This window comes from Salvelinus alpinus, chromosome 27, assembly GCF_045679555.1.
Source record: "Salvelinus alpinus chromosome 27, SLU_Salpinus.1, whole genome shotgun sequence".
Taxonomy (NCBI): Eukaryota; Metazoa; Chordata; class Actinopteri; order Salmoniformes; family Salmonidae; genus Salvelinus; species Salvelinus alpinus.
This window is the reverse complement of record NC_092112.1, coordinates 14,370,366-14,395,435: the sequence shown is the minus strand read 5'-3', so window position 1 is coordinate 14,395,435 and position 25,070 is coordinate 14,370,366. Positions and strand designations below refer to the sequence as shown.

At 43.8% G+C, this 25,070-nt stretch overlaps 1 protein-coding gene across 6 annotated transcripts in view; it reads left to right on the top strand.

Moving 5' to 3' along the window:
• LOC139555993 (serine/threonine-protein kinase MRCK beta-like) overlaps positions 1-25,070 on the top strand; it is a 137,045-nt gene that overhangs the window by 43,980 nt on the left and 67,995 nt on the right. For all 6 annotated transcript variants that reach the window (XM_071369437.1, XM_071369436.1, XM_071369435.1 and 3 more), the window contains exons 3-5: positions 13,069-13,152; positions 19,292-19,387; positions 19,478-19,626. In XM_071369437.1, coding sequence (XP_071225538.1) covers positions 13,069-13,152; positions 19,292-19,387; positions 19,478-19,626 — 329 coding nt within the window. The remainder of the gene's footprint in view (positions 1-13,068; positions 13,153-19,291; positions 19,388-19,477; positions 19,627-25,070) is intronic.

Here is a 25,070-nt window from a genome sequence, read left to right as displayed (position 1 = left end):
CAGACACACAGACACCGAGAATGTGCCATTTCCTGCAAACTGGGCAGGGCCACTTGTTCTGCCTCTTGGGTTCAGTTCAGTGCTTTAGCTGGTAGCTAGGATGTGGTTTGTTTGGTTTAAGGGTGGTGACTCTGCAAAAAAAATCTAACTTTAATATCGTACTGTGTGAAACCAATGCCCCGTGTCGGTTTTTGCTAAATTCACACAAATCAAAAATAATCATTGTTATTGTCGATTTCAACAAATTAGGCCTAGTTCTAATAGCTTGGTCACTCGCACGCACACATACTTGCTACTTTGAGTTTTCTCATTGTGTGTTTTTGTGTGTGAACAAGACTGCGACTCTCCAGCTACGTCCTGTTAGCCATTGTTGCTGTCGACTCAGCCCTCCCTTGCTCCCTCTGCAGTTTCCTGTGGGCTCTTAAGTTACAGGATGCCTTTCCAGATAAGTGTTGGGCCTGCATTTCCTGTTTATGATGGGTGGTGTCTCTCTCCTCTCCCCCACTCTCTCCTCGCTCAACAACGTCCTTTTCGGGGAGAAAGGGAGGTTGAGGGACTGATGGAGAACCCTCCCTCTGAGTACAGACTGTTCCAGACAACTACTCCGTGGACCTTGGCTCGCTGTCAAAAAGCTCACCCCCCAGAAACTCACCCTCGCTGGACTTAGAAAGCAAGGGAGAGCAATAACAAGAGCGATTACAAATGAGAGAGAGCACGATGATTGGAGAGAAAATAAAGGATGAGATGAAAGATGATAGACCGAGAGGTGAGATGGACGGTGGAGGGGGAGAAGGTGAAGTGAGATGGACGGTGGAGGAGGTGAAGTGGGATGGACGGTGGAGGGGGAGAAGGTGACGTGAGATGGATGGTGGAGGGGGAGAAGGTGACGTGAGATGGACGGTGGAGGGGGAGAAGGTGACGTGAGATGGACGGTGGAGGGGGTGAAGTGAGATGGACGGTAGAGGGGAGAAGGTGAAGTGAGATGGACGGTAGAGGTGAGATGGACGTTGGAGGGGGAGATGGTGAAGTGAGATGGACGTTGGAGGGGGAGATGGTGAAGTGAGATGGACGGTAGAGGGGGAGAAGGTGACGTGAGATGGACGGTGGAGGGGGAGAAGGTGACGTGAGATGGACGGTGGAGGGGGAGAAGGTGACGTGAGATGGACGGTGGAGGGGGTGAAGTGAGATGGACGGTAGAGGGGAGAAGGTGAAGTGAGATGGACGGTAGAGGTGAGATGGACGTTGGAGGGGGAGATGGTGAAGTGAGATGGACGTTGGAGGGGGAGATGGTGAAGTGAGATGGACGGTAGAGGGGGAGATGGACGGTGGAGGGGGAGAAGGTGAGATGGAGGGGAGAAGGTGACGTGAGATGGACGGTAGAGGTGAGATGGACGGTAGAGGTGAGATGGACGGTAGAGGTGAGATGGACGGTAGAGGGGGAGATGGACGGTAGAGGGGGAGATGGACGGTAGAGGGGGAGATGGACGGTAGAGGGGGAGATGGACGGTAGAGGGGGAGATGGACGGTAGAGGGGGAGATGGACGGTAGAGGGGGAGATGGACGGTAGAGGGGGAGATGGACGGTAGAGGGGGAGATGGACGGTAGAGGGGGAGATGGACGGTGGAGGGGGAGAAGGTGAGATGGAGGGGAGAAGGTGACGTGAGATGGACGGTAGAGGTGAGATGGACGGTAGAGGGGAGAAGGTGAAGTGCGATGGACGGTAGAGGGGAAGTGGGGAGATGGATTTCGGAGAAGCACGCAAGGCTCAATCATTGAATGTGTCTGAAAACTAGCTGTTACTGTTACATTTCACCATGTTACCATCTTGGCTCAAATTTGTGAGTTTTTTTGTTCATTTTTGAGTTTATCAACGCATAACAGTTAGTAGTGGCACCAACCACTGTCTTACATCAGATGGTGTCACTCCTACGCGAAGCTCGTCCATTTTTATATCACTGCACTCTCATAAAACTCTCCATGAAATAGGCAGAATAACTAGCAGAATTATGAACAACTTTAACTGATTTAATAGTTTGCAATTGAGAGAAAATACAAAGCCAAGTGGTGGCTATTACATGCACATTGTGTGCAAGGACGTCGGTCGGCAACGCAGTGATTTAATGAGCAGCATTGCTAACGTTAGTTAGCTAACTCTACCTTTTTAACAGATATTAAAAGCTTTCCAAGCCTGTTTGAAGCAGGTTTTCCGTCAGGTAAATTTGCCGCAGGACACATGACTGGGAAGATTTTAATCTATCTGACAAGTCCTTCTTATGCATTGGGTGTATAACCCATGAGGTTACACAGCCAGCGCCATCAATAAACTAGGTATATTGACCACCTCACGGTTCAGCTGTCGGAGGTTTGAGCACTAAATTAATCAGAGCATTGCATGCATAGGCCTATAAGCTTAGGCGTCCACTGTATTGTAGTAATATTTTGCCACGACACCGACATTAATTTCTTTATACTTGTTAGAAAGGCTACTGCGTCTGCTATACAGATATAGGCGTACATAAGGAGGTTAATTTTAAATTCAAATATGTTTTATGAAGATAAGCATTATATTGTTAGATATCATAGCCTAAAACATTTTCTGAGTCAGTTGGATTGCCAGTGCATAGGCCTGCAGTGTAATGGGTTTAATAGCGACACCAAAACCTTCACAAAAGTTTAAAAACTTTATTAGTTTAATATATAAAGTAAGTTTAGCCATTGTTTGTAGGGAAGGTACGAGCAAGATATTATATTGCGGCAAACACAACATTACAGTTGTAACAGAATGAAACAAAACACTGCGAACTGGTTTAAACCTTGACAAATGTTTTGAACGGTCTATATCGTTCCGTATCTTAGTCATATATCAGACATCTTTGTAAAATAGTTGTTATTGAGCTCATAACTGATAGTTGAGAAATTAAAATTATACCTACAGAAAACTGAGAACATCCTGTCTACGTCTGTGACAAGATAGCTGTGTTTTCCCAGATTTTAAAATGTTTATACAATCAGAACACTTTTCTTTCTCCCAGAGCTTTTTTCCCTCAGGGAAAATAGTGGCTCGCTGGACACAACAGCAGGCCCCAGCGAAACAGGGGCAGGCATGCAGACACTTTTAATACAGGAATCATGAGGATAATGTACTTTACTGTTTGACCAAATCATGGTGTTAGCCTCCTAAAAAAATAGTACGTTTTTATTGAGGTGAATGAATGTGCAGCCCACACCAATGTAACTGTACAGCCAAGTCGAAAGGGTCGCAAAATACAACTAAATGACCTCAGTCTGGCCTTTATGTGGAGCCCTGCCTTATAGGATTTTCACTATAGACATACTCTCCAACTTTCGTTTTACTTCAATGAAAAAGGCCTCCCATCTTCGCAATCAACAGTAGCCTAGGCCAAGGATCCTCTCTCGCTTTCTCACTCTCCTCAGCAGCAGGGCAGCCCCGGATAATTTGTCCAGCTACAATTTTATTTCTTGGCTTTTCATTTATTTTATCGGCAAAAAGCAAGCAATTACCAGCTAACGGAAACCTTGCCCTGAAGTTGTCGATATGCAGCCCTAAAGTTAGGAGGAATTGTAATCAGAAATCTCTCCGTATATTGGCATGTTTCTCCGCTATCGCATAACTTTGTATCATTGTCAGCTGAATACAGCGGCTGACTCAGGAGGCTACCGCAGTGACTCACAGAGAAACAGCTGCATCATGAAAACACATAATAATGTGTAGCAATAGCACTACTACAGTAGCTTACTAGCTAGCTTTAGTTTGGAAGCATTCACTATTGCGTGTGTGCAGCACTAGCTAAGTAGGTAGCTGGTTAGTCAGCATCGTTTCAGTTACTGGCTCAGCTAGCAAGCTGAATGTTGGATAAATTTATGCAAGCTTTCGGGCCTAACTTTAGAAATAATGCTCCATGAAACACACAAATCCTTAGCTAGATGTAAAATGGTGGGACGAAGACTTCCTCAACAGAAAAACGTCAACATGATTAGTTCTAGTTTATATTAATTCAGATTTATTTTGAGGCAGAAATGGGGTTCAGTGGACGATGTCAATAACGTAATATTTTTGAATGTTCGACAGCACGTTGTAGCCAAACTACTTTTGATCTATCGCATTACCCTTTGTGAGATACGAGACTGACACGATATGAGACTAGGGCTGGGCGATATGGCCAAAATATTATATCACGGTATATTAAAAAAAAGGCCGGTATGACGGTATTTTTAGTTTTTGAATACTAAAAGTTTTACATTTGCTTCATAAGTAGGGAGGGATCCTAGGGGTGACAACCCACATTCTAGGTGAATTCAATGGGTCTTTCTCCATTCTGATTGTTTTATACTGTTCAATTCAACCAAAACACATTTCAGCACTTATCATTTCTGCATTTCCTGCACTCAATTGCAGTGGTGGAAAAAGTAAAGATATGTTAATAGAAAATTACTCAAAAGTGAAAGTCACCCAGTAAAATACTACTTGAGTAAGTCTAAGTATTTGGTTTTAAATATACTTAAGTATCAAAAGTAAATGTAATTGGTAAAATGTACTTAAAAAGTACATCAAAAGTATAAATAATTTCAAATTGCTTATATTAAGCAAACCAGATGGCACCATTTTATTTTATTTATGGATAGCCAGAGGCACACTCCAACACTTAGACATTAATTTACAAACAAAGCATTTGTGTTTAGTGAGTCCTCCAGTTGAGGCAGTAGATGACCAGGGATGTTCTCTTGACAAGTGGGTGAATTGGACCATTTTCCTGTCCTGCCAACCTTTCAAAATGTAACGAGTACTTTTAGGTGTCAGGGAAAATGTTTGGAGTAAAAAGTACAATATTCTCTTTAGGAATGTAGTAGTAAAGTAAAAGTTGTCAAAAATAGTCAAGTACAGATACCAAAAAAAAAACGACTTAGGTAGTACTTGAAAGTATTTTTTACTTAAGTACTTTACACCACTGCTCAGTAGAGAGAATTTCCACACTGCCATGTAGGGCTGCACGATATGGGCAAATAATCTAGGACTTATTTTTAACCAAATGTTGCAAATGCGATTTGACTTGCGAATTAGAGCAAAACTGTTGGAATCATGGAAATAGAATGACTATTCTAATTCTATAGTTAGAATATAATAGTGGGCACTTTGAATACAGTGTTTGAGATGTGTTTGAGTGTTTAAAATGCCAGGGAGGAGTTATTGTGACATGGTAGGAACTAAAGTGTTAAGTGTTTCCTAGGGGACCCAATAAGCTTTGGCTACATTGCATGTTTTCTCTTGGCTACTTCATGTAGCTAACATATTCTTGCTTTGCATATTCCTCTGATTTAGAAGATACTGTTGCACAAACAACATGCTGATTTAGGTCTACACCGTCACTGGAATTATCAGGCTGTATTAGCTTGCTACGTTTGCTCTTACTCAGTACCTTTATTAGCTATTAGCATTAGCGGCTAACAAGATTCAGGGCAACTTGCTAAGAAAAGACAAACTAGCGGTTTGCTGATGTAAGAAACACAAACTAATAGTGTCATTATAGAACGTTAGTGGATTTATATTAAGAGCAAAGTGAAAGCAACATTGTTGTCATCAACATTGTATGTGCTGCATTGACCAGGCAGACTGAACGCTAGTGTCTCGTGGTTGAGGAACATCAAATGCGCTCCTTAAGTGACAGGGGGCGTGGCTAGGTCTGTGTGGAAAGTTGTATGGAGAGAAAGAGCAGAGCAAGAGATGACTCTAGAGTAGCAAAGTAAACTATAAAAAAACGACATTACACATGGCGTATCACATTTAACAAACCACACATTCAAATACTGGTACAGAAGGTAAAGAAGAAAAAATAATCGGTCCCTGTGTAACCGATGTGCAATGGCTAGCTAGGTAGCGGTGGTGCGCGCTAGCAGCCTTTCAGTCGGTGACTTCACTTGCTCTGAGACTTGAAGTAGTGGTTCACCTTGCTCTGCAAGGGCCGCGGCTTTTGTGGAGCGATGGGTAACGATGCTTCGTGGGTGACTGTTGTTGATGTGTGCAGAGGGTCCCTGGTTCGCGCCCGGGTCGGGGCGAGGGGACGGACGTAAAGTTATACTGTTAAATTGGTGCCGTGACCCGGATCACTGGTTGCTGCGGAAAAGGAGGAGGTCGAAAGGGGGGTGAATGTAACCGATGTGAAATGGCTAGCTAGGTAGCGGTGGTGTGCGCTAACAGCCTTTCAGTCGGTGACTTCACTTTCTCTGAGACTTAAAGTAGTGGTTCCCCTTGCTCTGCAAGGGCCGCGGCTTTTGTGGAGCGATGGGTAACGATGCTTCGTGGGTGACTGTTGTTGATGTGTGCAGAGGGTCCCTGGTTCGCGCCCGGGTCGGGGCAAGGGGACGGACGTAAAGTTATACTGTTACACCTGCATCAATACTGATATATAGTAAAATACGGTATACCGCCCAGCCCTATATGCGACTGATACGAGACAGATCATTGGAGGCCTAATCGACGCGCTGTCTGACGTAAGACAATGGGCACCGACGTCATTATGATCGTTATCTACAATACCACTTGCTTTCCATATTCACTGCAACTGGTCCTCAAAAAGATCCCTGCATAGGCCCTAGACTATATCCCATTTTGTAGCCATTTTGTCACACATACAGTATATACAGTGCATTTGGAACGAATTCAGACCACTTGACTTTATCCACATTGTTTGTTACAACCTTATTCTATAATGTATTAAATTATTATTTTTTCCCTCATTAATCTACACACAATACCCCATAATGACAAAGTGAAAACAGGTTTTTGAGCATTTATAAAAATAAAACAGAACTTATTTACGTAAGTATTCAGACCCTTTGCTATGAGACTCGAAATTGAGCTCAGGTGCATCCTGTTTCCATTGATCATCCTTGAGATGTTTCTACAACTTGATTGGAGTCCACCTGTGGTAAATTCAATTGATTGGACATGATTTGGAAAGGCACACACCTGTGAGGTCCCACAGTTGACAGTGCATGTCAGAGCAAAAACCAAGCCATGAGGTCGAAGGAATTGTCTGTAGAGCTCAGAGACAACAGGATTGTGTTGAGACACAGATCTGCTACCAACATATTTCTGCAGCATTGAAGGTCACCAAGAACACAGTGGCCTCCATCATTCTTAAATGGAAGAAGTTTGCAATCACCAACACTCTTCCTAGAGCTGGCCGCCCGGCCAAACTGAGCAATCGTGGGAGAAGAGCCTTGGTCAGGGAGGTGACCAAGAACCTGATGGAGACTAGTCAGGATTGAGGGAAATATGAACAGAACAAAGTACAGAGAGATCCCTGACAAAAACCTGCTCCAGAGCACTCAGGACCTCAGACTGGGGCACACAGCCAAGACAACGCAGGAGTGGCTTCGGGACAAGTCTCTGAATGTCCTTGAGTGGACCAGCCAGAGCCTGGACCCGATCAAACATCTCTTGATGACCAGGAAATAGCTGTGCAGCGCCGTTCCCCATCCAACCTGACAGAGCTTGAGAGTATCTTCTGAGAAGAATGGGAGAAACTCCTCAAAATGCAGGTGTGCCAAGCTCATAGCGTCATACCCAATAATTCTTGACGCTGTAATCGCTGCCAAAGGTGCTTCAACAAAGTACTGAGTAAAGGGTCTGAGAACTTATGTAAATGTAATATTTCCGTTTTTTTTGTTGTTGCATTTTTGCATTTTTTAAAACATTTTTTCTCTTTGTAATTATGGGGTATTGTGATGTCGTTATGGGGTATTGTGATGTCGTTATGGGGTATTGTGATGTCGTTATGGGGTATTGTGATGTCGTTATGGGGTATTGTGTGTAGATTGATGAGGTGGAAACAATGATTTAATCCATTTTAGAATAAGGCTGTAACGTAACAAAAAGAATACTTTCCGAATGCGCTGTATACACAACACTACTGCAGTGCACTCTTCCAGCCCCACCACACGCGCACACATTCACCCACAGGGCTGCTGCTGCTAACACAGGAGAGAACCTCGTACCCAAATACTCCACACCTCCAGCCCTATAGCTGGAGGGCACAGAGCGATTCTGTACCCTCTAGTCAATTAGTAACCCGGGCAGCAGACCCTCCACTCCTCTCTCCTTCCACCCAGTCAATCATCGACAGCAGACCCTCCACTCCTCTCTCCTTCCACCCAGTCAATCATCGACAGCGGACCCAATGGAAGCTCTCCACTCCCCTCTCCTTCCACCCAGTCAATCATTGACGGACTTGATGCGAATTCTATTAGAATGTATTGAAAGGCCCTTGTCAAGTCTCTTACTCCTTGATCTCCACACACACAGCTTTTCTCTCTCGATATGTAGCGACGCATGTCCTTCCATATATGAGTTAAATCCTGAATCTTTTGAATACACGATGTACCCTGGAAGTGTGACCATGTCCACGGTGGCTGTGTGGGTGTGTGTGCGTTTGACAAGCTCTCGGCAAAATGTCAAAGAGCTCCAGTGATGTGTGTGTGTGTGTGTGTGAGGCCCCGCCATCGCACGCCTCCCACCATCTTCCTCCTGCTGTAGAATCAGGTCAGCCTGACTGCCTCCGTCTAAATCTGTGTCTAAAAAAGGAGAGGAGGAAATAGGACAAGAGGGAGGGGGGGATAAGGATTCAGAGCACCAAGGGTTGGGTTTGTTTTTCTAGGTCAGAGGTCATTTATCTGGTGTGGTCGGGAGGAGTGATAAAGAGTCCGGGGTGTGGTTTATCGCTGTGTTCTAACCAGTCCTGTATACACTCAGTGTATACAACCTATGTCTATATGTCCCTGTGTTGTAGCCTAACCTGATTGTGTGTGCTTGCTAGTTAGTACATCTTGTATTGTTTATGTTTGTGTGAATGTATGTTCTGTCCTCTCTTTCCTCTCCGCTTCTTATCTGATCTGTTTACGTTGACTGACTACTGGCTAGGTGGTTGTGATCTGTTTACGTTGACTGACTACTGGCTGTGTGGTTTTGATCTGTTTACGTTGTCTGACTACTGGCTATGTGGTTGTGATCTGTTTACGTTGTCTGTCTACTGGCTGTGTGGTTTTGATCTGTTTATGTTGACTGACTACTGGCTGTGTGGTTTTGATCTGTTTACGTTGACTGACTACTGGCTGTGTGGTTTTGATCTGTTTACGTTGACTGACTACTGGCTATGTGGTATCTTGCTGTTATTGTGAGACAGATCTGGGTTAAAATAAAATTTGAAGTCTTTGAGTCTGCCAGATTGGTCAGTTTTGCCACTTTTTTTATTCCTCTATTGGTTCATTAAGCCAGGCACGCTCAATCAAGCACAGATAAAATATTTGAAAATATTTCCAGTAATATTTGAACACAGGTCTGGAGATGAGAAATATTGTGTGTGTGTGGTGGATGGGGGTCTCCCTGTCCCTCTCTCTGCCAAAGTGTGTGATTTTTGTGTGTGCGCCTGTGTATTTGCCTCTATACCTGCCCGGGTGTGTGTGTGTGTCTGCCTACCCGTGTGTGTGTGATTGTCTGGTCTCCTGGCTTGCTTAGGCAGCATACCGGCCTCCAGTCCAGTCAAGTGTGTCCCTCTGACACACCTCCTCTCTGGCAGTTCACTTGGGTGAACACACACCATGTCACTTGTGGCGTGGAGTAAGCCAAGGTTCAGGAAACACACACACACACACACATACACACACACACACGTGATCCTTTGCCTTATTATGTATTAGTGCCTCAGTTGCCCTGGAAAATATTTTCTCATTAAAGGAAAGATTCACCCATTTTGAATGTTAGATTTGTTTTCGTGCATCTCTGAGTGATGTTCTATCGATTCCTGGGACATTTCATGTGTCATTTCACGTGTTTCTGAGCTATTGCCGTTCGTGCAGGCAGAAATTTGGCCGGTATGACGTAGCACTGTGATAGTCTTTCTCACTTCTCACTGGAAGTTCATAGGAATATGACTTTTAGATGGTGAAAACGTCTATCATACATGTCAGATTACAATACTGGCTGACGTCATAATGCGGGACGTTGACTTCTCTCGATTGAGCCATTGATCATATTTTTTGCGGTATTCCTACTAGAGGTCGACCGATTAATTAGGGACGATTTCAAGTTTTCATAGCAATCGGAAATCTGTATTTTTGGACACCGATTTTGTCGATTAAAAAACAAAAAAAACAATGAATATATATTTTTTACACCTTTTATTTAACTAGGCAAGTCAGTTAAGAACACATTCTTAATTTCAATGACGACCTAGGAATGGTGAGTTAACTGCCTTGTTCAGGGGCAGAACGACAGATTTTTACGTTGTCAGCTCGGAGATTCAATCTTGCAACCTTACAGTTAACTAGTCCTACGCTCTAACCACCTGCCTCTCATTTCACTCCACGAACCATAAACACCAATGCCTTTCTTAAAATCAATAGACAGAAGTATATATTTTTAAACCTGCATATTTAGCAAAAATAAATCCAGGTTAGCAGGCTATATTAACCAGGTGAAATTGTGTCACTTCTCTTGCGTTCATTGCACGCAGAGTCGGTATATGCAACAGAATTTTACGTAATTATGACGTAACATTGAAGGTTGTACAATGTAACAGCAATAATTAGACTTAGGGATGCCACCCGTTAGATAAAATACTGAACGGTTCTGTATTTCACTGGAATAATAAACGTTTTGTTTTCGAAATTATAGTTTCCGGATTCGACCATATTAATGACCAAAGGCTCGTATTTCTGTGTGTTATTATGTTATAATTAAGTCTATGATTTGATAGAGCAGTCTGAGCGGTGGTAGGCAGCAGCAGGCTCGTAAGCATTCATTCAAACAGCACTTTGCTGTGCTTCAAGCATTGAGCTGTTTATAACTTCAAGCCTATCACCTCCCGAGATTAGGCTGGTGTAACCGATGTGAAATGGCTAGCTAGTTAGCGGGGTGCGTGCTAATAGCGTTTCAATCGGTCACGTCACTCGCTCTGCGACTTGGAGTAGTTCCCCTTGCTCGGCAAGGGCCGCGGCATTTGTGGAGCGATGGGTAACGATGCTTCGAGGGTGGCTGTTGTCGATGTGTTCCTGGTTCGATCCCAGGTAGGGGCGAGGAGAGGGACGGAAGCTATAATGTTACACTGGCAATACTAAAGTGCCTATAAGAACATCCAATAGTCAAAGGTATATGAAATACAAATGGTATAGAGAGCAATAGTCCTATAAATACTATATTAACTACAACCTAAAACCTCTTACCTTGGAATTTTGAAGTCTCATGTTAAAAGGAACCACCAGCTTTCATATGTTCTGAGCAAGGAACTTTAACGTTAGCTTTTTTACATGGCACATATTGCACTTTTACTTTCTTCTCCAACACTTTGTTTTTGCATTATTTAAACCAAATTGAACATGTTTCATTTTATTTAAGGCTAAATTTATTTTTATTGATGTATTATATTAAGTTAAAATAAGTGTTCATTCAGTATTGTTGTAATTGTCATTATTACAAGTAAATTAAAAAAATCGGCCTATTAATCGGTATCGGCCCTTTCTGGTCCTCCAATAATCGGTATCGGTATCGGCGTTGAAAAATCATAATCGGTCGACCTCTAATTCCTACCTTCGAGAAATGTGTAACTTGTCTGCCTCTTCAGTCCAGGGTGCATTGCATGGTGCCGTTGCATACCTCCACTCTGCGAGGCACATCGATCTGCATGTTGGACATGGTGAGATTGTAGACTCCTAAATGGATAGCTCTAAAATCGCCTAAACCGACTGCACTAACTTGCTACTTCACATGCTGATATTGACTTTGGTAATATTGTGTGTAGCTACGTTTGCTTGCTAGCCAGCCAGCCCATAGAGAAAGCATTGCATTGTCGATTTGCTACCAACCGTATTATAAGACAAAATGAAACATTTGTTCACAACAACTATTCTGCCCTACCAAGCAAAAAGGCAGTAACTGCTCATTTGGTTGAAAATTAGGTCGTCATTTTTGCTTCATTAAATACATGCTTAATCATGTACAAGTGTCCTGCCTCGTTTTGTAGAAAATGGTGGTCATGTTAGCAGTAACTGCATAAAGTTACTGTGAAACCAAGGTAAATAAAAGCAATTTTTCTCAGTTTCACGCTTTGAGCAGTTACTGCCTTTTTTGCTTGGTAGGGCAGTATTGTTCTCACATATTAGTGGTATTTCACAGTAAATTATAGGAGTGAGTGGTTTTGGGTGGATTATCCCTTTTACTAAGCCCTGTCCTGGGGTGTGTCTGAAGCACCGTTACTGCTGGCTTAGCTGTATTTGGCCTCTAAGAAATACGTGTACGGTTTTGAATGTGCATCTGAAAGCCTTAGTTTATAATGCATTATAATCATAGCTCAGTGTGACGGCTCTCATATACATGTCTAGGCCCAGAACTGTTTTACCGACCAGAATCACAAGCCAGCGTACTACAGTGTTTCCCCTACCATTGTTCAAATAAGGCGGTGGGCCCTCCCAATAAGCTCTGCCCCCCCCCCCCATCTACAATTATTTGACTTCAACATTTTGGCTGTTGATTTGAGGCGTAATTGCACCCCGCCTGGAAAATAATCTAGGGGGAACAGAGGGTCATGTTCATTAGGGCACGCAACTGCACTTTTTTACATTGAAATAAAACCCCAAATGAGTGTTTCTTATTACACAGTCCACTTAGTGTTAAGTCCCTTCCTGTTTCAGTCTGTTTTCATCCGTTTGGTAAGTAATGAACACAAGCCTGTATTCACCCAATACATGCTGGATGTTGATGAATGTACATGAGGGTTAAGGATCACAACACTGCCTGCGTCTCAAAAGGCACCCTATACTTTTGACTAGGTGCTAAGTGAGACACATCCACTAATCATAGAAAGCAGTGGGTCCTAGGGGAGACTGCTGCGGGCTTACAGTAACTAGGCTAGTAGGAGGGGGATGGAAACATCAATAAGGAAAAGTCCGCAATTCTCAGCTCTCTTAATTACGCTGCATTTTAATTGTGTAATGATCTCTCTCCCTTTCTCCTTCCTCTCCCTTTTTTCATCTCACCCTCCATCCTTCTCCCTCTAGGTTGCGGTGGTGAAGATGAAAAACACGGAACGGGTGTACGCCATGAAGATCCTGAACAAGTGGGAGATGTTGAAGAGAGCCGAGGTAAGGATCATAATGGGACTGTAGAATCTACCATTTGACACAAAGAAATAGGAGTTCTAGAGCGTACACTCCTGCTCAAGTCAAGGTTGGATGTTCTATTTCTATGCCGTAGAGAAGAACCATACCCGTCTACTGACTTTGCTGCCAAAAAGTGCTCAAGGCTTCATTTGCATGGTCGACAATGGTTGTTAGCCACGCTCACCCAGACGTGCACGATCACCTATCCACTCATGAGATTTCCTATGTACCTAAATACAGTCTAGACCAAATTCCCTGGTTAGGCATAGTCCCAGAAACGTTCCCGAGTGTGTTTTTAAATTTTTTTTTATTTTATAAATCCTGGTTGGATGATTTATTCCCTGCTCCTGGTTCCAAGACCGTTTCCCTCGCTGGTTATTCCCTGCTCCTGGTTCCAAGACCGTTTCCCTCGCTGGTTATTCCCTGCTCCTGGTTCCAAGACCGTTTCCCTCGCTGGTTATTCCCTGCTCCTGGTTCTAAGAACGTTTCCCTCGCTGGTTATTCCCTGCTCCTGGTTCTAAGAACGTTTCCCTCGCTGGTTATTCCCTGCTCCTGGTTCTAAGAACGTTTCCCTCGCTGGTTATTCCCTGCTCCTGGTTCCAGGAAGGTTTCCCTCGCTGGTTATTCCCTGCTCCTGGTTCCAGGAAGGTTTCCCTCGCTGGTTATTCCCTGCTCCTGGTTCCAGGAAGGTTTCCCTCGCTGGTTATTCCCTGCTCCTGGTTCCAGGAAGGTTTCCCTCGCTGGTTATTCCCTGCTTGTTCCGGGAATCCTCCAACCTGTATTTCTGAAAAACCTGGGCACTTTGTGGGAATCAGTTTTATTTTGTTGCATCCCTTGCAACCATTTTGAAGGGAAATGGGTTTCACGGTACCGCGGACTACCCTTAGAGTATTGGCTTTAGTGTAATACTACTGCCCTGAGTATAGTCTGCAACGCTGCCCCTAACCACTGACCCACGGTCACATATTAATTCATCCCTGAAATGCTTAAGGTTAGGATTGATCCTAAACAACTGATCCTAAAACTGTGATGAAGAAAATTGAGCTGAACCTAGTTCTGGTCAGCCTCTGGATTCTGGTGTTGGGTGAATTTGCTTCTAGATGCTGAACTTGGGTCAGTTTTGCATTTTCCCCGCTAATGGTTAAGATTAGTATTGGGGAAGGGGAAGCTGATCCAAGATCAGCATATAGAGGAAATGTTTAGTTTACCGTACGCCGGTATTCTAGCTGGAGAGTGGAGACTGACTAAGGGCAGGGCAGGGCAGGACGGCCATCTTCTTTTATTGTGCTGTTCTCTACCTCTTGACCTAGTTTTAGCCCAATGGGCTCTGACAGTGGCCTGAGGCCTGGCACACCGCATCGCCAGAGCTTTTGTCAGTAATGGTCAGTAATCCCCATCCCACAATCCCTCAGTGTTTGTGCAGCCTGGGCAATACAGAGGGGAGGAGTTAACGACTCTACCGTACACACAGCACTGCCTGCAGCGTGGCATTCCAACCTGCAGCGTGGCATTCCAACCTGCAGCGTGGCATTCCAACCTGCAGCGTGGCATTCCAACCTGTCCAACCAGCAGCGTGGCATTCCAACCTGCAGCGTGGCATTCCAACCAGCAGCGTGGCATTCCAACCAGCAGCGTGGCATTCCAACCAGCAGCGTGGCATTCCAACCAGCAGCGTGGCATTCCAACCAGCAGCGTGGCATTCCAACCAGCAGCGTGGCATTCCAACCTGCAGCGAAGTAGGAAAGCAGTCTTTAAAGATGAATGGATAGATGTGTAGACAGACGGACGGACAGATGGATAGCTAGACCAGCCAAACTCAACTGGCGGATCGCGGTCCGGGTCCGGACCCAGGTCAATCCGGACCGGACAACAATGCATTTTGTTATAAAAGTCAATATATTATTTTTAGCCAGCTTTTAAATAATCAACCGGGCGCAGCGGCCTCTAACTCCGCATCAATCACATTAACTTACCTTATCACATTAATCCAAATATCCTCCGCGGAACCTTGGGACAAGCAGGCAGAAATAAACAAAGATTTGACCATGGTTTCAACTGTAAATATCACAGATAGGAGGAGCTTAGTTACCAGTATCTTTGTTAATATGGCTTGTTAAATTTTTATTTTTATTTTTTTAAGTTGACTGAAAACTATGTTCAAAGACGAGTCAATGGAACAGTATTTATTAATTCTCCCCGCAACTAGCACAAAACCAATGTGCCTGATATGCAGGGTGTTCGTAGCTCTCGTGAAAAGTGCCAATGTTAAGTGCCATTTTGACACCAGGTATAGTAAATTCAATCAGACGTATCCCCTGAACACTGAGGTGAGATCAAACGAGATTAACCAACTTAAAATCCCAATATGAGAGGTCCACCAAAGTCCTTATCAATTCCCTGATTGCCCAACAACGTGCAATGGATTCTTCACTGAGGATAGCCTGGGTTGTTGGAAAAATCGAATTTCTCTCATGAAATCAAATCAAATTTTATTTGTCACCTGCGCCGAATACAACAGCTGTAGACCTAACAGTGAAATGCTTACTTACAAACCCATAACCAACCATGCAGTTGAAAGAAAAATAAGTGTTATGTAAAAATTGAAAAGTAGCAAATGATTAAAAAAGTAGCAAATGATGAGCAGCAGTAAAATAACAATAGTGAGGCTATATACAGGGGGTATCGGTACAGAGTCAATGTGCGGGGGCACCAGTTAGTCGAGGTAAAATGTACATGTAGGGAGAGTTAAAGTGACTGCATAGATAATAAACAGAGTAGCAGCAGTATAAAAGAGAGGGCATTAATGCAGGGCACGGTCAAGAGTGACTGATACATGAATATTGCACTGCCCACAGTGACTGATACATGAATATTGCACTGCCCACAGTGACTGATACATGAATATTGCACAGCCCACAGTGACTTATACATGAATATTGCACTGCCCACAGTGACTGATACATGAATATTGCACTGCCCACAGTGACTGATACATGAATATTGCACAGCCCACAGTGACTGATACATGAATATTGCACTGCCCACAGTGACTGATACATTAATATTGCACTGCCCACAGTGACTGATACATGAATATTGCACAGCCCACAGTGACTGATACATGAATATTGCACTGCCCACAGTGACTGATACATGAATATTGCACAGCCCACAGTGACTGATACATGAATATTGCACGGCCCACAGTGACTGATACATGGCTGTTGCACGGCCCACAGTGACTGATACATGGCTGTTGCACGGCCCACAGTGATGATCTGGGCATTCAGAGTATTCTTTCTGTTCATCTCTCCTTTGTTCTCAAGAAAACATTATTTTATATCAAAAACATAATAATTCATGACTCGTGTGTAGTGGTTCACAGTGCACTTCCTGCACAGACCATCATGCAACCACTTTTGTTCTTCAGTAATGTTGATGCAATGTTGCACGTGTTTACATTCAAAAGAACTTGTAATTAATTCAAATTCTTAGTCTCATTTAATATATTTGAATGTACATTTTATATAACAACATGTTTGTTACTACGCTGTACCACAGCGCCGGTAAAGGACGAAATCCATCTGGACCTTTGCCACCTGGGAAATTTGTGTCACTGGACCTCTCAGATAGTAGTTGAGTACCCTTGGACTAGACTCTACTGTTACATACAGCACTGCAGCATGGCATTACAACCAGCAGCAGAGGAGGAATGTTCAGTCTTTATAGATGAATAGCTAGATGGAGAGGTAAATAAATTGGTATTTAGATCGTAGATGTACTGTCACAACAATCAGTTGTGTGAGTATGCCCATTTCCCAATAGGTTGAGTTTTTGTAAATCTAGGGATAGATTTTAGTAAGCATCTGAACCTGTTCAGTTACTTTACAAAGGGGAATAAAAAAATATGTTTAAAAAAAGCTATTAAACATAACTTTTCCTTTGTTTTATTTGCTGTGGAACAGAGAAGGTAATAACACCAGGGGCGTGTTCAGTATGGCAGACTGTAGCAAAATGTTTTGCAATGGTAAACTAAAATCTGTTTTCTTATTGGTCAAGTTCAGGTAGTAAAGTACAGTGCGTTCGGAAAGTATTCAGACCCCTTCACTTTTTCCACATTTTGTTACGTAACAGCCTTATTCTAAAATCCATTAAATAAATAAATAAAACATCCTCGTCAATCTACACAAAATATGGCAAAGAGAAAAAAAAGAAAACATATTACATATGTTTTCAGACCCTTGTTTTCAGACCCTACTATGAGACTAGAAATTGAGCTCAGGTGCATCCTGTTTCCATTGATTATCTTTGTTTCTACAACTTGTTTAGAATCCACCTGTGGTAAATTCAATTGATTGGTCATGATTTGGAAAGGCACACACCTATATAAGGTCCCACAGTTGACAGTGCATGTCAGAGCAAAAACCAAGCCATGAGGTTGAAGGAATTGTCCGTAGAGCTCAGAGACAGGATTGTGTCGAGGCACAGATCTAGGGAAGGGTATCAACAAATGTCTGCAGCATTGAAGGTCCCCAAGAACACAGTGGGTTCCTAATTCTAAAATGAAAGAAGTTTGGAACCACCAAGACTCTTCCTAGACCTGGCCGCCCGGCCAAACGGCGTAATCGGGGGAGAAGGGCCTTGGTCAGTGACTTCACCAAGAACCCGATGGTCAGTCTGACAGAGCTCCTCTGTGGAGATGGGAGAACCTAAGCTGTGTGCTTATGGTCGTTGTCATGTTGGAAGGCGAAGGTTCACCTTCCAACATGACAACGACCATAAGCACACAGCCAAGACATTGCAGGAGTGGCTTTGGGACAAGTCTCGATGTCCTTGAGGGCCCAGCCAGAGCCCGGACTTGAACCTGATAGAACATCTCTGGAGAGACCTGAAAATAGCTGTGCAGCGATGCTCCCCTTACAACCTGATGGAGCTTGAGTGGATCTGCAGAGAAGAATAGGAGAAACTCCCCAAATACAGGTGTGCCAAGCTTGTAGCGTTATACCCAAGAAGACTCAAGGCTGTAATTGCTGCCAAAGGTACTTCAACGAAGTATTGAGTAAAGGGTCTGAATAAATGTGATATTTCAGTTATATTTGAATAAATCTGTGAAAAATTTTACCTGTTTTTGCCTTGTCATTATGGGGTGTTGTGTGTGTGGATTGATGTGGGGAAAACAACAATTGAATACATTTTAGAATAAGGCTGTTACGTAACGAAGTGTAGAAAAAGTCAAGGGGTCTGAATACTCTCCGAAATGCACTATATGTAACCTTGTACGATCATGGGCTTGTGCGAGCTGGACTGGCTCTTGTTTCTGTAGCGGGAGGCAGCTTGATGTACAAGTACACCTCCTGGACCTTCCCTCCCCAATTTATCTCCTTAACGCTGAGTGCCAAGTAGAGACTCATCGGGTGCCGTTTTTACAGTCTTTGGTATGACTTGTCCCGGGGATCAAACTCCCAACCTTCCATACTTAAACCACAAGGTCACGGAGTTCTTAGTTTAGGTAGTACCTTCCCGTAAAATATAAAAATAACGTTTGCTGCAACTTTTGCTTTATAATGTTGGCATTTAACGTAAATGATTTGGTGAACTATTTTGATAATATGGACTAAATTGACAGAGTAGGGAATTATAAATGCTGAGTCTTTTTAGACACATTCCAAGTAGGGTTGCAACATTTACAAAAAGCTTTCCCAACGTTCCGGAAGCTTTCCCAAAGTTTCCAGGTTTTTCGGAAATACTGGTTGGAGGATTCCTGAAGCAACATACCGCTAGTCCAGTTTTCCCACGTGACATCAGTCTTGTCATCTAATAGGGAGCGTGAGTGAGAGGTGGGGAGGGGCGAGGGGGGGGGGGGGGGGGGCTATGAATGATGGTTTGTATGCCAGGGACAGACTACTGGAGTGAGATTAAGGGTACGGCAAACTTAGTGACTGAGATGAGAAGGGTCAAATATGTGGTTTTTGGTGATTTATCAAGAATTCCAAGTTAAATCTGACCTGAATTAAATTGACCTTTTTAAAAGTGTTTTTTACTGAGAGTGTGTGTGTGTTAAGGTTGTAGCCTGTGTGTGTGTGGGAGTATGTTATAGTTGATACCATTATTTGCCCCTCAGACGGCGTGTTTCCGCGAGGAGAGGAATGTTCTGGTGAACGGAGACTGCCAGTGGATCACCACCCTACACTATGCCTTCCAGGACGACAACTTCCTGGTACAGCTTCACACGCACACACACTTGTGTATACTCTGTGTGCGGGTGTGTGTACACAGTATAACCCACAGTATTACCCTGTCTCTGCAGTACCTGGTGATGGACTACTATGTGGGCGGTGACCTCTTGACCCTGCTCAGTAAGTTCGAGGACCGTCTCCCAGAGGACATGTCCAAGTTCTATGTGGCAGAGATGGTGCTGGCCATCCACTCTATACACCAACAACACTACGTGCACAGGTAAGGGTGGGTGAGGTGGGTGAGTGAGAACTCCACTGCACAACCTAATTGACAAACAAAGGCAGAGTCTTCTCATGCTTTGTTGATTTCAGAAAAGCTTTCGATTCAATTGATGGAAAGTTGTATTGGGGGAAAAACATACAACATTATATAATCCATGTACACAACAAGTGTGAGGTTAAAATAGGCAAAAACACATTTCTTTCCACAGGGCCAGGGGGTGAGACAGGGATGCAGCTTAAGCCCCACCCTCTTCAACATATACAGTTGAAGTCGGAAGTTTACATACACTTAGGTTGGAGTCATTAAAACTCATTTTTCAACCACTCCACAAATTTCTTGTTTACAAACTATAGTTTTGGCAAGTCGGTTAGGACATCTACTTTGTGCATGACACAAGTAATTATTCCAGGAATTGTTTACAGACAAATTATTTCACTTATAATTCACTGTATCACAATTCCAGTGGGTCAGAAGTTTACATACACTAAGTTGACTGTGCCTTTAAACAGTTTGGAAAATTCCAGAAAATGATGTCATGGCTTTAGAAGCTTCTGATAGGCTAATTGACATAATTTGAGTCAATTGGAGGTGTACCTGTGGATATATTTCAAGGCTTACCTTCAAACTCAGTGCCTCTTTGTTTGACATCATGGGAAAATTAAGAAATTAGCCAAGACCTCAGAAAACATTATAGACCTTGACAAGTTGTTTCATCCTTGGGAGCAATTTCCAAACGCCTGAAGGTAGCACGTTCATCTGTACAAACAATAGTACGCAAGTATAAACACCATGGGACCACACAGCCGTCAAACAGCTCAGGAAGGAGACGCGTTCTGTCTCCTAGAGATGAACGTACTTTGGTGAAAAAAGTGCAAATCAATCTCAGAACAACAGTAAAAGACCTTGTGAAGATGCTAGAGGAAACAGGTACAAAAGTATCTATATCCACAGTAAAACGAGTCCTATATCGACATAACCTGAAAGGCCGCTCAGCAAGGAAGAAGCTACTGCTCCAAAACCGCCATAAAATAGCCACACTATTGTTTGCAACTGCACATGGGGACAAAGATTGTACTTTTTGGAGAAATGTCCTCTGGTCTGATGAAACAAAAATAGAACTGTTTGGCCATAATGACCATCATTATGTTTGGAAGAAAAAGGGGGAAGCTTGCAAGCCGAAGAACACCATCCCAACCGTGAAGAACGGGGGTGGCAGCATCATGTTGTTGGGGTGCTTTGCTGCAGGAGGGACTGGTGCACTTAACAAAATAGATGGCATCATGAGGGAGGAAAATTATGTGGATATGTTGAAGCAACATCTCAAGACATCAGTCAGGAAGTTAAAGCTTGGTCGCAAATGGGTCTTCCAAATGGACAATGACCCCATGCATACTTCCAAAGTTGTGGTAAAATGGCTTAAGGACAACAAAGTCAAGGTATTGAAGTGGCCATCACAAAGCCCTGACCTCATCCTATTTATAGAACCCAACTTATTATGGGAAGCTTGTGGAAGGCCACCCAAAACGTTCACCCAAGTTAAACAATTTAAAGGCAATGCTACCAAATACTAATTCAGTATATGTAAACTTCTGACCCACTGGGAATGTGATGAAAGAAATAAAATCTGAAATATATCATTCTCTCTACTATTATCCTGACATTTCACATTCTTGGTATATTCACAGCTGTGGTATATTGGTCACAAACCCCTGAGGTGCCTTATTGCTATTATAAACTGGTTACCAATGTAATTAGAGCTGTTAAAAATACATGTTTTGTAATACGCGTGGTATACGGTCTGATATACCATGGCTGTCAGCCAATCAGCATGCAGGGCCTCGAAACCACCCAGTTTTTAAGTATTTTTGCTATGGGCACTGATGGCTAACGAGCAACAATAGTTTCCGCTGCTTGGGTTTATTAGGACCAATCACGATTTCCCAGGTGTTCGCATCTTTCGAATGAGGGAGGAGACTTGGGGAGGGAGTGGGGAGAGAGCTCCTCGTTCTAACATCTCTTAATCTCTTCTTTTACGGACCCTGAACTTAGTCGAGCAGCTGACCAATAACGGAAGACTAGTTCTGGGTTAACCGTGATTGGTGTGTCTGACTGATCTATAATAGGCAGGTCTTGCTCTGAGTGTGTGTAAAGAGAGGGGGGGTGTAAAGAGAGGGGGTGTGTGTGTGGAGGGAGAGGTGCGTGTGTTTGGCAGGGACCGGTGGGAGAGGGAGGAGCAGCAGCAAACAGCTAAACTAGCAACTCCCCCAAAAAGTTGGTTTTTCTCTCCTGTTCTACTGGTTTTCAACTTTCTTTCGTTGTCCAGAAGTCATAGGCACCATCCTAGTCGCGTTAGCAACCCATCCTAGTCGCGTTAGCAACCAATCCTAGTCGCGTTAGCAACCCATCCTAGTCGCGATAGCAACCCATCCTAGTCGCGATAGCAACCCATCCTAGTCGCGATAGCAACCCATCCTAGTCGCGATAGCAACCCATCCTAGTCGCGATAGCAACCCACCCTAGTCGCGATAGCAACCCACCCTAGTCGCGATAGCAACCCACCCTAGTCGCGATAGCAACCCACCCTAGTCGCGATAGCAACCCACCCTAGTCGCGTTAGCAACCCACCCTAGTCGCGATAGCAACCCACCCTAGTCGCGATAGCAACCCACCCTAGTCGCGTTAGCAACCCACCCTAGTCGCGTTAGCAACCCATCCTAGTTGTTGCATATTTACATTTTCCCTCTTTCTGTCTCTGTCACCTGAAATGTCTGATGTCTTTTAGAGCCCTGTTGTCCTTTGACAGTAGTTGCATGTTCTAGAAAATAGTCATTGAGCCCACCTCCATTTGATTTAGGATCAAACCCAGCACTTCAGTTTTCACTACATTGCTTGATATAATTTATGGCTCTAGGTTTCAGGAAATGGCAGTTACAGGTTTTTCTAAATGCTCCAACTTCCTGAGGGGGAAGTTGACTGACCCCCCCCCCCCCCCAACCTTAGGCCTACATCAACACCACCTTGTCAGAAAATCCTAGGGAGAGCCCAGATTGTACATTTATACTCAATTAAAATATAAACGCAACATTAAACAATTTGAAAGATTTTGCAGAGTTAAAGTTCATGTAAGGAAATCAGTTAGTTGAAATAAATTAGGCCCTAATCTAAGACTGGGCAGGGGCACATCCAATGGTGGGCTTGGGAGAGCATAGACCCACCCACTTGGGAGCCAGTCCAACCAGCCAATTAGAATACATTTCCCCCCCCAAAAAATGCTTTATTACAGACAAATACTCCTCAGCAAACTGCACATTTTAGTGGCCTTTTGTTGTCCCCAGCACAAGGTGCACCTGTGTCAGGATCATGCTGTTTAATCAGCCTTTTGATATGCCACACCTGTTAGGTGGTGTAAACACATTTGTGCAACAACATTTGAGAGAAATACGCTTTTATTTATTTCAGCTCATGAAACATGGGACCGACACTTTCCATGTTGTTTAATATTTTTTGTTCAGTGTAAATGTATTTCTAGTTAGCTACTGAGGAGCAGGAAATTACCAAGTATACATAAGTCTGTAACCTACTGATAATACTGAGCCAGTCTTCTACCAACATTGTTATTAGTCTAAAACATTTGCATTTGCATATGATTTGGGTAGTGTGGGCGCAGTGGGTGCTGTCGCCGTGCTGAAGTGATACTCATAAAAATTCTTCAAGGTTGGCAGGTTTGGTGTGTGTGTGTGTTAGGGAGTCTCTCCCCACGTCACTGACCCTGTACCCAGATGACTGACCAGCCAGCCTTGTGTGGATGTGGGATATGGAGGGGCCTCTTCCTGGCAGCAATGCCCCCTGGGAAACGGAGTCCTGGCCAACAATCCTGTCTGTTTCCTTCCTGCTCTAGCCACAGACCAGGGCTGCTCTCCCATTCCATAGTACCCTTCTCTGAAGTGTTCACTTGTTTACTCCCCCTCATGGATTTAATAGGGAAAGGAAGGACTTATTTGATGAATGTGGTGAACACTCCCTCTAAGCCCCCATGCTTACAGCAATCTAATGCTTTGGAATCCTTGAGAAGGAACGGAACAGGGAGAGAATTGGACCGCAGCCAGAGGACGGAAGAGTCTGGTACCATTTTGACCTACAGTCCCTTTCCCTCAGTGCCTACCCCATCTGAATGGGATGGATCAGGTGTAATTGGCAACAATGTGGCTGAAAGTCTAAGCCAGCGACGGTCACAGCAAATATACGTTTTAATTTCATCAACATTGTCAATATTGTAGAGAACAATCTAATGAGTCATTACGTTTTGACTTTCATTTCGTAGCACCTTCTTGAATTGTCCTGTTTTTCTCCACATTGTACAGGGCGTTCACTCCCTGCTATCTCATGACATCCTTTCAGATTCCACTGGACAGGGGGCTAGGAGACGAAATGGAATGGGGCCTTCTGGGATGCACTGTAGCGAAATAGTGGAGAGACGAGATGAATCAACTGAGAGAGCGATGGAGTGTGGGATAGAAGGGAATTGATGAGAGAGATGGAGTGTGAACAAGAGAGACGGAGCAACAGAACGAAAGAGTCGGGAAGCCTACTTTCTCTCTGAGACAAACACACACACTGACAGTGTTTATAGTCTGGTTGTACTCAAGCCCAGTGCCTAACAAAACAGAGAGACAAGTCTATATATCAAAACAGCCTTGCGGCCCTGTTCCAATATTTTGAATACAGCTTTCTATCTTTCCTTCCTTCCTTCCTTGAAGTCAACACTGATCTGTATATGTTTGGATGGTTTCCGTCCTATTGCCGTCTCAGAAATAGCTGATCAGTGAATTAATCAAGGAAGGAAGGAAGCAATGAAGGTAAGAAAGGAGTAAGGATGGATGAGAATTCTAGTCTGAAATTAGGGGAGCCTTGGAAGATTGGTTTAGTGCACTGATTGACAAACACATCTTACACTAGTGGTTGGGAGTTTGTGTGTATGCTTCGGTTTGTGCGAGTGACTGAGTGTGTAAAGAGTAATGTATAAACAAAGGGGTGTGTGTGTGTGTGTGTGTGTGGGTCTCCTGTATGAGAGAGACGTATGAATGAAATGTTCTGTGTGTGGTTGTGATATTGTAAATGACACTATTGCGCACGTGTGTGTGTGTGTGGCCCGTTACTTTGCGTTGGGCTGGGCGTGTTTGTGTTTAGGTGTTTACTCCGTGCCCGCTGTGCCCAGCGTGGTGCCAGGGTTAGTACAACAGAGGGCACAGTGTGTGTGGCCTGTGTCAAGCCAGGGAGCGTGAGGAGAGGGGGATCGGGAGAGAGGGAAAGGAGAGGGAGGGTGAATGAACAATGACAAGCTGTTCAGCTCAGAGAACCACCCGGGAGAGAAATGTTAAGGAGGGCTATGTGTTATTGAACTGTACATTGTCTTAGAGTGAATCTGATTCAATGTCACATAG